The 14961-nt window shown below is 35.0% G+C and overlaps 2 protein-coding genes across 2 annotated transcripts; both read left to right on the forward strand.

Annotated features, from left to right (window-relative positions):
• Positions 1–10129: 10129 nt before the first annotated feature.
• LOC106123079 (dual specificity protein phosphatase 1B) lies at positions 10130–10955 on the forward strand (the record flags this gene model as incomplete). The annotated part of the gene is made up of 1 exon (XM_013319213.1): positions 10130–10955. A coding segment is annotated over one exon (693 nt), but the record flags the coding sequence as incomplete, so codon positions are not given.
• A 3014-nt stretch (positions 10956–13969) lies between these two features.
• LOC106123110 (uncharacterized) lies at positions 13970–14845 on the forward strand. The gene is made up of 2 exons (XM_013319247.1): positions 13970–14569; positions 14603–14845. The coding sequence occupies exons 1-2, from the start codon at positions 14293–14295 to the stop codon at positions 14638–14640; spliced, it is 315 nt and encodes a 104-aa protein (XP_013174701.1). The 5' UTR covers positions 13970–14292; the 3' UTR covers positions 14641–14845.
• The last annotated feature ends 116 nt before the right edge of the window (positions 14846–14961 follow it).

The raw sequence follows: 14961 nt of genomic DNA on the forward strand, positions 1-14961 counted from the left end.
GCGTAGCAAAATTTATAAGGTTTTTTTTAAGATGTGATTCATCACCGTATGTATTTTCCACGATAATTATAAAGTGAAACTTATATAACTTACTTAGTTTAAAGTATCATAGTAACGTATGTCATAAATGTATAATATAATAATACTAGATTAAATTAAAATTAAAAGAAAAAACAAACAAAAATAATATATTTTGTCGTAGATGTGATGTCTACGGGACCGTCTACGCTTCTACGATGTCTACGAAATGTAACAACGTTGCTACGTGTGCGGTGCTACGGCGCGGTAAGTCATGTAAAAAAAATATAAAACCTTATGTAATGAAATTTAAGAGTAGCTTTAAATTATGATAAGGGTAATATCATGATATCAAACTTTTAGTTAAAAATGTTTTTTGTGTGTAGTTAGCTTAACAATTTTTTTTAACTAATTTCCCTCAAAATAAGAATGCTGAAAAGAAAATTTAGCTAGTATCTTATTATAAAAAACATATAAGTATTGTTTTCTGAAGATCAAACAGCATCTTGAGTTTCAAAATCGGTCAAGGTATTTAAGCTACTGATGGTTACACCTTTACATTTTGACTCTAGTAGCTGCCCTCCGCGGTACCTCAAATGTCAGCTAAATACGTTTACCCGTTGTGAAGTTATAACAAAACTCCATCCATACATATATGTTGACGATTCTACTACCGTTATCTCTAATCGAATTATACTTTGACTACAGATTTAGATTAGATAAAAGTATAGGCATGTCGAACAAGTACCATTAATTACTCTTAGTTATTAAACACAGAATATAAATTAATATATGTCGATATCGCTCAATCCGTCTGTCGCTTGTATGTTCCGGCAGCGCTCGCCGTCTGCAACCTAATTACGTCTACAGATTTAGCTAGCAAAACTCCATGTTGCTTGTTTTACTTACAACTAATTCCTCTTATTTCTTGTCTAAACTGGAATATACCGGTTTACTGGTGACTGTGAATTTTCCTATGATTTTACACGAAATAAACATCCTATAACTGTAATTACAAGTACCGCTACTTCGTTAACCGTAATCTATTCATAATCTATGCATCTTTTCCTCGTAATCTTTAAGTTTTTTTCATTTTATTACCACTTAGTGTATTAAAACAAAAATCAGATTGATATGTGCTCTGGTATTCCCAGTCTTCCTGTATAGAGTAGAGACGTGGACAATACAAGCCCGAGAGAGGGAAAAGATTGATACATTCGAGATGAGGTGCTGGAGACGCATGTAAAGGCCTAGGGTAGTCTGCGAATCGCACCAATGCATTGATCCTGATCCAGCTCCATATAAAAACGCGCCTTTTTACTATATATCACTACCTCATTCCAACGTTCTCGGCGAGAGTCTGTAGACCGACCTAGCCTAGGAGATGTCGTCCACGAGATTTTACACCGTTGTGAGTGACGCGCTAGATAGGAGCCAGTGAAGTCAGATCTTATCACGCTGACCCGTGATCCTCAGAAGTACATTTCAATTTGATATATAGAAATTTTGAATATAACATAGAAAAAATAACATTTTTTTATTCTGGATGAATTTAAAAATTGCTTTTGCCTATATACCAATCTTAATATTTTTAATACGCTTATCTATTATATACTTACTGGGAATGTTTTGTTTATTGTAGGTTATGTAGGGAGAAAGTAAATAACATTGTTTATACCTTGATTAGTTATTTCGGCATTTTTATTTAGTTTTAACGTTATCCATAACAATACGATTGTCTGTTGTTATTAATTTGTATACTTTGACAGTTTTTTAATGACGTCATATTTGAAGTAATCTTATTTACATGAGCAGTATGTTTTCTTACAATTTTATAATGATGCGTATAAATATTAAAAAACATTCAGTATGTAAAGAATTAAAAACAACATAATATTTAAAGTCCTTTTATACGCGTGAGCTAAAACAACTGGTGCGAAATTAATACTCACCTAGTGATTCCGTACAAAAATAGGTTTTTACGAATATATCATGGTTGCACAATGTTTTGTAAGAAGTTGTTTTATTTAATAATTTACCCTAAATTAAAATATAAGTATGGAAGGGTTTTGTCTGTCATTTTTCAATTTTTAAATTAAAAATTATCCAATAAATAATATATTTATAACTGAATTAATTAAAATATCAAACACGTTAAAATGTTATCATTTGAAAAATATATTTTTCTGATGTATCGTTTAATAAGAGAAATACCAATAAAATATTCATTTGTTTGTCAAATTGTGTTTAAGTTGTTGATGAATTTCGATACATTTTACATAATCACATTATAAAAATATCGATTTCTTTTTATCATGTATGTACCAGTGGAAAAAAATGTCTTCGCGTAGTGAAAATGTGGAAAGAGCTCTAATCTTTGGTGCATTTGGCAGGTAAAAAACGTCCTTGGACCAAAATGTTCAGTGTTTAGTTATTTTTAAGCGTTTTATGTCACCTTAGGTCTTTTCCAAATGATGGATATTATATCTACGTATAAGTGTTAGATATGTATTATTTTAGTTAAGCTTATATTCTTATCTTTTTACATGGTTCATATGATAGAGACGTTTTACATTGACAATACATATTTCAACGAATAAACGTCTTACATTTTACATACAAATATTTGAGATATTTATCAGAGGGGTCGATTTGTACATTTTTTACCAAATTAACTCTTATTCAATTCTACTAGATATCATAAAGTACACAACATGCAAAGCGAAATCGAACTGATCGTTCAATTTTAAGCGTAATCATGTGATATTCCTGGAAATCATACATCTTATGAGGTGCGCGTGCGCAGCGTTCACTTTCAAAATGGCAAGATTAACAAACACGGCCGCTCGTGCCGGCGCCGGCGGGTAACAGCCGAAATATCCGGCCGCCGGTCAAAAATAGTCCGCGCCACCGACACTAGCTGCATACAAAACTGGCCAGTCGGTCGGCCGACATATCGCCTTATCAAATTTCCCTGCCCACACCGCGCGACGCACACGCCCACGCCCACGCGCCACTCGACACTCGCCCATTCCGCTCTCATCCCTCGCCGGCGGCGGTCATGCATTAGTATGTTAGCATAACTTCACTTAATCCATTGCCGGCGCTGCACCGAAGCACTCCGTAGCATTAATCGTTAAAAAAGCGCCCTCTTGACTTACAATCGTGTCGCACTGCACGTGTGTCACTGGTCACTCACACCCGTCGCGCACACCACGCGCTCGTTCGCCCGCCCAGCCTGCACTGCCCGCCGGCGCGCACGCCGTGCACGACGCCCCAACGCGCTCCCAAAATACCCAGCATTGTGTGTACATTCACAACACTTATAATACCTAGGCTTTCATATTAATCTCCGATTATAAATAGTACGCTTTCGGTACAGCAAAGGTATAAAACTGAACTTCAGTAGCGATTAAACCATATTAATGACCGAGTTACCAAAACAATAGTATAATATAGAAGCGACAATAAGATGCAAGTTTCCTGTTCAAATGACCGATTCCTCGAATTGGTATAGCTTACATCACTTTTCTTTACGAACTTTAAAATAAAAGTGGAGTTTATTGTTTTCAAAAGTTGCCGTATCTCTATGATTGGTCAATACTAAAATTGGAGCAAGAATTGTAACCATTATGTTTGAATTGTTCGATATGAAAGATTAGATTTATACGAAGATCGAATCATTGCAAAAACAAACTTTTCTAGGCTAGTAAAGGCTAGATTTTAAAGCTTAATTTTATAATAACACGCTTTTTGGACAACTTATTAACAGTTGTTTAGTATTTGTACCTAAAGATTATTTTCGAAACCATTGAAAATTACACACCAGTGAACATATCAAGGTTCTAAATTCATCGACCGTAAGCAATTAGATTATACATAATCTTGTTAAAAAGTTCTAGATTTAAATCAAAAGACGTAGCATATAGATTTTTTCAATCAAAATGTATTACTTTCACGTTCTAAATCCTGTTTAACTCCATGTTTATGTGTGTTCATGATTTATATTTGAAACAAAACAAATTAGATTTTGTAAATAACAGCCGTTGCGTTCCCGATAGCAAATTTCGCATTTTTCAGAAATCACTTCTCGTTGCATCGCTGAAAATAAAATTGTTTGATTCTAAAATAAAATTCAGAGTACAGTATATTTGTATTTCGTATCAATTATCTTAAGTAACATTTCTTTTTGGTACGTTATCTCATAAAACTTGTTTCTAGTTGAAATAACAACAAGAAATAGAAATTTTGATACATTTTCTTTCCAATATTTACTATATTATATATTTTTATATGTACTTACTAATCCTTACTTATTTCTTACTTTTAATATTATAAATGCGGAAGTAACTGTCTGTCTGTCTGTCCTTTCGCACAAAAACTACTTGACCGATTTAAATGATATTTGGTACGCAGATAGTCTAGAGCCTGAGCGCGAAATGGGGGATGGAAATTTGTATGGAAGTGTCGTAATTTTTACAGATAGTTAATTTGATAAAAATCAATATGATGTTAATTTTTTGTAAAAATATTATCCTCAAAAGTGCAAAATAATAATAGAGAATATGGGATGAAAGTTTATTAGAGTATAAGAGGTTTGTGGTTGTTCTGTAAGTTGAAAATGTTTTGTTGTAATTCTTACGGATATTTAGTTCTAAGAAAGAAGAAAGGCTACTTTTTATCTCAAAAAAGGGTTGAAAGTGGGGGTGAAAATTTGTATGAGAATAGAGTAATTTTTTCATTTGGAAGCTCGAAACTTATTTTTAGGCAGTTAATTTGATATAAATAAATATGACATTCAATGTACAGTCAGCGTCATATAGATCGTCACAGACAAGATATGCAAATATATAGGTACATCAAAAGTAATCAATTATATCGGTACAACAAAAGTCTTCAAAATAATAGATACATTCACCCTGCTCAAAAACATCGGTACATACACAGCGTCAAATATATGAGTACATGCAAGATGCTCATAAATATCGTAGCAGCCACAGCGTCATAAGTAACGAAGCAGTCAAGGTGCGCAAAAATATCGGTACATTTGACAAAATTGAACTCTATCTCTATATACTTGTGATACAATTTGGAATAAACTACTTCTTTTACATTCATTTGACACTTTGTATTAACATTATAGGTTGTCCGGAAAGTTCGTTCCGATTTTCGATAGGAAGCTTAAAATAGACTGTAGCTGAAGTGGATTCATTTTCGGATTTCCACCATTATCAAACGTCACAAAAATTTCTATATTGTGAATAATTTCATTTCATTGGTTGAGATAAAAACTAATTTTTAAAATTTTAGCCAAAAATAAAAGACGTTTTAGGTATAGAGTCGTACCAATATAATTTAAAAACATTTCCAAAAATTTAAGAGAACAGGGTTTCCATTTTCCTTATAAAGCGGCACGAATTTACTGGGCAACCCAATATTTTTCTTCTCCTGTCATAACGCTTAAATATATTATAAAAGTTTGTCACGCCGAATATGACAGATACGTAATAACTAATATCAAATTTTGCCTTGTCACAATATATACTAGTTTGGCGCAGTGTTCTAGTATGTTTGCCGTAATATGTTTAATAAGTTTACCGGTTCGAATCTCAGGCTTCTTTTTTTATCATTTTATCAATCACGGGGTTATTTTTTCATAACTAGTAAAAATTTGGTAATGTAAAATTTTGCTCGACAATTTTTTTTTATAATTTTCGCTGTCGGGTAATAAAGTTAACAACAATTAGGTTAGACCATCGCGGGTGAAGTGAGTGGTCGGAGCGTGGATTGTTTTTGCGGGTTTTAAGAATGGTATGCGCGGAAACTATACGTACAAGTGTTATCTACATATGTGTGCGCGCCCACGCACACTGGAATGTTTATTGCAATCGACCAAAAATTTGATGTAGTTTGGATATTGACATTCAGTTTTTTTTCTTTGTTTCTTAAATATAATCAGTATCAGTAAAAGGTAAAAGTAAAAGTGTTATTTTTACCGGTACAAGTTTAACAAACATGAGTAATAAACAAATTACATGCCAATAGCATCGCTTTATCTCCTTCATTTTTGTTTGAAATAGAAAAGTACTTTAACGGTCAAACTCATTAGTCCAAGGCAATATCAAAAAGTACCTAATAACTACGGCGATAGAGTTTAATTACATGTGCTTCGATATTAAAATTAAAAAGTTTAAATATCAAAAAAAAAAAAAGTGGCTTGGGATTTGAACCGCCGACCTTACGTACCAACGGCGGCGAACGGTAAGGCCACGAGACCAAACTAGCATATATGATGACAAACTTAAATTTGATGTTGGTTTTATCTACCTAATATCTGTCATCCGCGTCGAACACTTTTAGTAAATTTTGAAAAATGGTTTGATGCAAAGTGTCAAATGAATGTAACAGAAGTAGTTTATTCCAAATTGTATCACAAGTATATAGAGATAGAGTTCAATTTTGTCAAATGTACCGATATTTTTGCGCACCTTGACTGCTTCGTTACTTATGACGCTGTGGCTGCTACGATATTTATGAGCATCTTGCATGTACTCATATATTTGACGCTGTGTATGTACCGATGTTTTTGAGCAGGGTGAATGTATCTATTATTTTGAGGACTTTTGTTGTACCGATATAATTGATTACTGTTGATGTACCTATATATTTGCATATCTTGTCTGTGACGATCTATATGACGCTGACTGTATGTAAAATATTTACCCTCAAGGGTGCAAAATAATAATAGGGGATGAAAGTTTCTTTTAAAATATATCGGAGAATATTAATTTAAAATGACTTTAATTTCTTTATTCGAATGCCAACATGTAGGAGGTGTCAATAGTGTTGTTGCTCAATTTATATTAGAGCTCAATTTATTAAATAAAAGAATGTCATTGGTACGAAACGGTGGATGGACATAGATTTGAGTGGAAACGTCAATGGTAGGAATGCTTAGTTGAGACGGGTCGCGCCCCTTCTAAAGTTGCGTGATTTTAAAAATTGGTTCTTTGAAAATTTTGATTAAAGGAAGCGTACAATTCCATGATAATTGACACCATGTGAGGGAGGAACAGATTCAAAGGTTCAATATGTTCCATGCCACTATGAATTTTACGTGGGAATTAAAGTGAACTCGTAGGCCTGTTAGTGGCACAGAATATGTTAAACTTTTTCTACTCTAATACCATTTTACTCACGTTCAAATTTATTATTAAGTTTTAAAGTGTGTTAAAAAAAGCTTGAATTTCAAAAAAATATTTTTTCAATATTAATAAGAGCATTTCGTGTTGTCTTCTGTCCGTCAGCGTCAACGTAATGTATTTTGAGCGAACGTAAAGGTTACGTCGATGATTGAATGAGGACGCTACCCATCGAAGACGTGAAAAATGTCACTTCGCAGTAAATTTAAAGTTGTCGTACAATTGAACCGGGATAAGTGAGATTCCAAAGGATTCTTACTTATCCCGGTTCAATTGTACGACAACTTTAAATTTACGTGGCCATTTATAGGTCAACGCAAGACAGATAATAGAATTATAAGACAGTAGTTTGCTATCCCTTCAATATTGGATTTCGGACGAGGTTAAAAAAAAGTTTGCAACGAACAGCAAAAGTGCCAATCCAATACGCAACTGCTACATGAATATTTCCGCATATTTTGTACATAAAATATAAATTATCGCGTTGGTATCGGTCCAGCACCTCCAGCTGTAATACGATTTGTTATTAATTGCTACTAGCGACATGTGGAACGACCTTCCACAAGCTAATGCTATTTCATAAATGTAACAACTAATGGATGACTTCTCAATAATAGAACTTTAGATCGAGATTTATGGAAAACATATGTACAAAAACACAACTTTACCTTTATCATTATATCCTTGTTCTTATCTCAGTGTGGGGTTCATGCATCAAGTTTTCCACCTTCAAATCAATCTATCATTCTTATTTCAGTCATCACTCCATTCTTAATCCTGTCTCACAACCCATTCGTCTTTTCCTCTGTCCTCCTTCGTTTTTTTATCTATAATAATACTAGCTGTCGCTCGCAACTTCATCCGCGCGAGGTTAAAATAATACTTTATTACAATTAGCTAGACTATGTATTACATCCATGCCAAATTTCAGCGAGATCTAAGCAGCCGTTCTGCAGATACCTCCTAACAAAATTCCATCCGTCCATACAAACATTCGCATTTATAATATTATAAGTAAGAATATAAATGCGATTCTTTGGATGGATGGTTTAAGTATACGTTTTTTTCAAACATCTTGGCGGCTTAAGGTCATTCGCGTGTTACGTAGTGCGTTTCCTTCCCCTGCATACGCCCTGCTACATCTAAAATTGTTCTGCACTCTGACAATTGCGATGTACCGAGCCGCTAAGATATTTGAAAACCTCTATAATTACTCGTAATTCTGGAAGGAATTAGAATTAATTTGTAATTGAAATAGAATCTTTAATAACGCATTATCTACCGTTTATCTCGCAAAAATGTACAGTTTCCGTATGTAACGATTCCGACCGCAGTATGTTAGTTAATTATAATTACCTTTAGGTAGAAAACAAGACCGAAGACTACCTCAATATCTTATATCAGTTTATTAGTTTTCAGGTGACTAAAATCGGAAAATTTTGTTTTTGCCAACACAAAATACCTTGAATGTACAAAGTTATTTTGACTTTATGTTCCATTAACAGTGTGTTTATTGTAACGCAAGTGTTATATTTACGTAATCCGAAATTATCTGAAATGATGGCTAACTAACCTTGGCATTTAAATATCGTAAACTAAAAAGTGTGTAATTTAACATAAATTTTCTATGTTATTATTTCTTCCTTCATATCTTCAAGTTGTGAATGGATAAATTAAAATAGAATCGAAAATGCAAAAGTAAACGACAATATTAGTAACGAATGACCTTAAATTTTTTGCACTTAACAATGTTGTCCTATAGCTTTTTTAGAAGAGCTTTGTAAAGATTATCACGTCTATTCTAGCAAAACTTTTACTACATTAGTCCTTTAAAATAGTTTTATTTTAAGCCTGACTGATTATGACTTTGTATTAGTCATTTGTTAACGTTGAAATCTATATGTATAATGTTTACATTATTCTGGTAAACACTAATTAGTAATAAATATTGTAAGAGCAATATTTATTACTTTAAATATTGAACTTGGCATAGCCTTTGTTTGTTTTTCATTTGAACAACAAAACAAATGACATCGTGTAGAACATCCTGTATCCACGGACCCGCTCGCTTGTCCGAGTGGGCGTAGTAGAGGTGAACTCTGATGTGGCGCGTCTCCGGTTGGTGGATTGGGGAATGCCCCGGTATTATCGCGGGGTAGGGTGACGGCCCCGCGAACCAAACACTTGGGAGGACTGGTAGGTCAGTTTAGGAGGTTAAACTTTGTTCAAACTCCAATAGTTCTTCTGTATCCTAGAGTTCCTAGTTAAAGACCAGGATCATCGTATTTTTTATTCAGATCTACCAGATAACTCCTATGTGGTGGTGTTGAATTAATTATATATTGAGAATGATTAGGCGTGAGACGAGAGGCGTCGAGCACCGCACTCAGCGCCGCGTTCCGATCGCCGCCGGCCTGGATACAACAAGTAGGTCAGTGTATACAGACCGAGTTATTTGTTTTGCGAACAACCGAAATAAATCTGTAAAGTTTAGTTGTACTATATAAGTTTACTTGTAATGAACATTCTGATTTTTCTGATTGCTTTTGAAGTTACAACATCTGTTCGTTATAATTAAAAATAACGGAAGAATAATATCTAATAGTATCGGTTACAGGACCAAGCAAGCAGATTAATTTTGAAGAGAACCAGATGTGAAATATAAGCATGGAGTTTTCTCATAATTCTACATATGTAAAAACTCTACCAATAATTCATAACATATTGTCATTTAGGCACTGGCACTCACAGAAAAATATAAATTGCGCTGTCAACTACTCCTGTGACAATTAGTGATTTGATTCATGTCAAAATTATCAAGAACAAACTAAACCACATGTTTATATTTAAAAAACTTCGGAAAACTAACAATGTAAAGAAAAATGGACATTATAACATAACTTCATTGACTTCTATTGGTGATGTTGAGAAGTGCATTCGTAGCGGCATTTCTCAGCATCCCTAACCCTGTTCTCGCATTCAATGGCCTGAGGTCGTGGTCCAGGCGGGTGGTGTATGAGAAGATAGACCTCTGCACGCAGTCGTGCTACAGTCAGATCGTGCCTGGCCTCTACCTCAGCAACGCGAAGGCAGCGGTCGACGCGGACGTCATCCGCGCTCTCAACATAACACATGTCCTCACCATTGAGACGCATAGGATACCAAAATCGGCTTTCCCCAATCCACATGTAGCGACACTCTTTATCAGAGCGTATGACTCTCCACATACCAACCTGTTGCCATATTTCCCGATGGCAAACGCATTCATTGATGAAGGAATCCACAGAGGAAATGTTCTTGTGCATTGCCACTTTGGGGTGTCGCGATCTGCGACAATTGTGATAGCGTATTTGATGGCGAAGTACCAACTGACGTTTGAAGAGGCGTTCTCTTACGTGCGCAACAGGCGGAGATTCATCAATCCCAACCCTGGTTTTATCAGCCAGCTGAAAGAGTACGAACGGATGAACTACGATGTGAGCAGCTTCCTAAGGCTCGAGGCTTACCTGAACGTGAAGGCGCGTGAACACAAATACAAGATAGCCTCTGTGACGGCCATTTTCGTGGGCATTCTCGTACCGTTGGCCGTCCTCATAGCCTGACAGTTGCTGTCCCAGTAAACATAATGTTAGTGTCTTGATATGCAATACAACTTGTAAGTCAATTATTTTTAGCATTTTCATTTATACAGTTGATTTAGATGTTTGTTTTATTTGTTCATCTTGGTTACAACATGACACTCCGTCTTCAATAATATGTAATAAATATCTTAGTACTTACTTGGAAATATTTAAAATAATTTGTTTCGGAGTTTGTTCGTACACTTCCATTGTAACCAACTGAAGCCTAAACAGCTGAACCTACTTTATCTAGTGAGATATTTCGAAAGGATTGTTGTCTTCGGCTTGTCATCGGTCGAGCAATTAATCCTAAAACCTAAACCTTTTCTTAATCCTCAATTTCTTAGCCAGTTATTTAAGATTTTTTTCCATTTTTCCAGAATAATTCAATACTTTAACTGTCATATGTAACATAGTTAACTTTATAAACAACTAGCTGTCGCCCGCGACTCCGTCCGCGCGGTATTAGAAAAAAAGTAGCCTATGTTATCTTCCAGACTATGTTCTATAAGTATGCCAAATTTCATCGAGATCTGTTTAGCCGATCTGGAGATACCTCCAAACAAACATCCATCTAAACCAGTGGTTCCCAAACTTATTTTGTCTACTGCTCACTTTGAGAATAAATATATTTTTAACGCCCCCATATCTTCACATATTTAAAAACCACTATAACTTCAAATTAAATTAATTAATGATTGTTACCTATGTATGTATATTAACGGAGAATTCTAAACGAAATTTTTACTATAACTCGCAACTTGAGACCCGCAGCGCCCACAAGGGGGCGTTATCGCCCACTTTGAGAAAGACTGATCTAAACATTCGCATGTATAATATTAGTAAGATATAATGTGGCTATGCTTGGGGAGAGTTTAATAATAAATCAATAAAAGCTCAGTCGCTGGCCACCGATGTTGATACATCAGGAAGTGCACTAAATCGCACGGCCGATGTTAAATCGAGCGTAGAATCATCGCACCCACATACAACACGTAAAATTTCTGATTCGAATCGTTACATCATTATTAAACTTAACTTAATCCTACTTAAGATCACTTGATCACCAATACTTGCTTTTATAATAATTTCACTTAATAAAAAATATAACTCCTTTCAAATGTTATCCATTAAAATCACACTTGGCAAATGTTAAGTTTTTTTTTTAATAAAAGTCATTAACGCTGTCGAAGTAAATATTTGTTTTGTTAATTTTGTTATGGTTTAGAAATACGTTTAAAACATCGTTATATTTCACAATTTTCTCCACAGAGCTCATCTTATTTGTACAGACATAGTGCCAAGTCCGAATCTTTGTTATTTTTCAACGGCCATTATTAATTGGTCAAGTATTTTAGTCTGTCTATATATAAACAGAGTTTAATACAAGTCTCTCGGGTTACTCTTGAAATTAAGTTTTTATTTTAAGCTGTTGTCGTAAATGACAATCAGGTATTGTTCTAGTTAAAATTGTAATTAATCGCGTCTGAATAAAATGTAAGCGAGATTATAATAATGAAACTTTCTATATTATCCTAAATTTTACATTTAAACAACTGAAGAAAATTTAATATGGTTACGTCTTTTATTTATTTTATTACGCAAACTGTAATTTAAAAACTTTATAGAAACTGATAAAAATATGTTATTCTAATAGTTTTGTGTATAGTGTTATGAAAAAGGTATTTGCAAAACATCTGTTTCAAGATTTCAACCGAAAAAACCGTTTTTGGTAACTACAATCATTTTAAGGATCTTGGCGAAGTTGTACTCTGCAGTCATATTTTTTTTAAAGAGGTTTTAAATATAATTTTTAGTGTGAATATGTTTTCTAATGGCCGTCATACACGGTCTATTTAACTTGTTGTTAACATCCCACTCATTTGGATGGAGCACTTTGCTTCTTGTTTTTATTGCTTTCGACAAATGCCGAAAATAACTTCTTGGTCGTCCTCTCGTAATTGTAATAAAACATACAAGTTCATATTAATCACGTGAAATTTCAATACATACTCAAGGGTTCAAATGAGAATTTGGAGAGAGTTGCAAATAATGTTCCAATTTTCAAACATGTGATGATAAGTCATCGGTGATGATAGGTCAAGCAGTAAGCTGCTTAAAGCCTGTTTACGCTAGGAACATGGTTAGTTAAATACATTAATCCAATCGGAATATGGCAGTTAATGTTTTTTTTTAGTTTTAATTTCAAGGTCGACAAGTGTTCAAAAAGATAAGTAAAAATTGCCTTTATACAAATATCTGTTCTTCCATGATTAGCTTAAAAAATCTTAACATGATTATCCATTACGGAAAGCTATTACACACATCAACAGGGATTAAAAGCTTGCAGCGCTCTTCTTTCGGGACGGAACTTGTACGAACCACAGAAAGTCGTTGGATACGAAATGCAGGAAGACTACATAATATGGTGGGGTTCAGGAAAGGATTATTTTAATATGCTCGTGTTACATAATAATTTACTATAAGGTATTAAATCCGCACCGTCTCGGTGTTCCCGCTGATCGTTTGACCCCTTTCTCTTATAAAAAAGGTATTAAATACAAGTGTTTGCAATAAAACTATTGGTATATGTTACGAATGCAGAATTCGACAAGATTTTAGGCGGATCGCTGACGCTTGTTGGCAACATATTCCAAAATAATCTGCGTCTATTTCAATTCGGCCGGTGACGTAGCCGGCGGGAATGTGCACGACAACATAATCTATTTCTGCTTTTATTTTCCAGATTTTTAAGAATGATCGCTTGCTTTGAACGTTCTTGAATACTCTGGAATATTAGATATTGTTATTATATCTACTAAATGGAATGTATAACAAAACGTTATGTAAATATTAAAAAAAAATAGTGGCTTGGGATTTGAACCGCCGACCTTACGTACAAACGGCGGCGAACGGTAAGGCCACGAGACCAAACTAGTATATATGATGACAAACTTAAATTTGATGTTGATTTTATCTACCTAATATCTGTTGTCATCCGCGACGAACACTTTTAGTAAATTTCGAAAAATGGTTTGATGCAAAGTGTCAAATGAATTAAACAGAGTAGTTTATTCAAAAGAAATTCAGAATTCATAATACATTGGCGACGATTTAGCTGAGTGGACCTTTATCTATGCAGATGATATAGCTATCTGCGCCGAGAGCCAACCGAAGTTACAAGAGGCACTCCTTTATCGGAAACACCAGTTCCAGACCGGTGGCCTTGTGTTGAGTGTTGCAAAGACCCAGTACATGTCCTTTAACAATCCAAATTTAAGCGACAACCGGCCGATTCCTATCGACGGTCAATTAGTCACCATGTGCGATCAATATAAATATCTGGGAGGTATGATGCACATCTCTGGGAACCTGGAATGCAACATTCAACACCGAATAGCCGCAGCGTGGCAAAATGGCGAGAATTAACTGGTGTTACTTGCGACAGATGAATGCCAGTTAAACTCAAGGGTTTGGTCTACAAGTCCATGATAAGACCAGTCCTCATGTACGGGAGTGAAACGTGGGCCGTAACAAAAAAGGACATGAATACCATTCAAGTTGCTGAAATGAAGATGCTGAGATGGATGTGCGGCGTAACCAGGCTCGATGAGATCCGTAACGAGTTCGTGCGAGGCAGCCTCGGTGTGCGTGACATCGCTGACAAGATGCAGGAGAGTAGGCTGCGATGGTATGGTCATGTAAGGAGGAGGCCGCCAGACTACGTCGGTAATTTAGCATTACAACTTTCCCTGGTAGCAGATCCAGAGGCAGACCGAAAACGAGATGGAAAGATGTAGTAATGAAAGACATGAGTGAGTGCCAAGTCTCAGAAGAAGATGTCATGGACAGAGCGAAGTGGAAGAGACGGATTGGGAAAGCTGATCCCACCACCTTGTGGAATGCAAGCTAAGCAGAGAAAGAATGTTAAAATGCATATTTAAGTCTTTCTTCGACATATGGTTGAGACATAGTGTGTAGATTGGATAATATAATTCGGCGATGTTAAACTCGGTCAACCTTATGTGTATACTTAACTGCAATGACGATGATGATGATGATGATGATGATGATGATGATGATGATGATGATGATGATGATGATGATGATGATGATGATGA

Source organism: Papilio xuthus, unplaced genomic scaffold, assembly GCF_000836235.2.
Source record: "Papilio xuthus unplaced genomic scaffold, Pxut_1.1 DF826159.1, whole genome shotgun sequence".
NCBI classification, from domain to species: Eukaryota; Metazoa; Arthropoda; class Insecta; order Lepidoptera; family Papilionidae; genus Papilio; species Papilio xuthus.

What these genes read in the sequence shown, in the direction of transcription:
- LOC106123110 (XM_013319247.1), top strand. Translation starts at nt 14,293, where the DNA reads ATGCCAGTTAAACTCAAGGGTTTGGTCTACAAGTCCATGATAAGACCA. An exon ending in GAGGCCGCCAGACTACGTCG is followed by an intron (nt 14,570 to 14,602) that starts GTAATTTAGCAT and finishes CCCTGGTAGCAG; the next exon opens with ATCCAGAGGCAGACCGAAAA.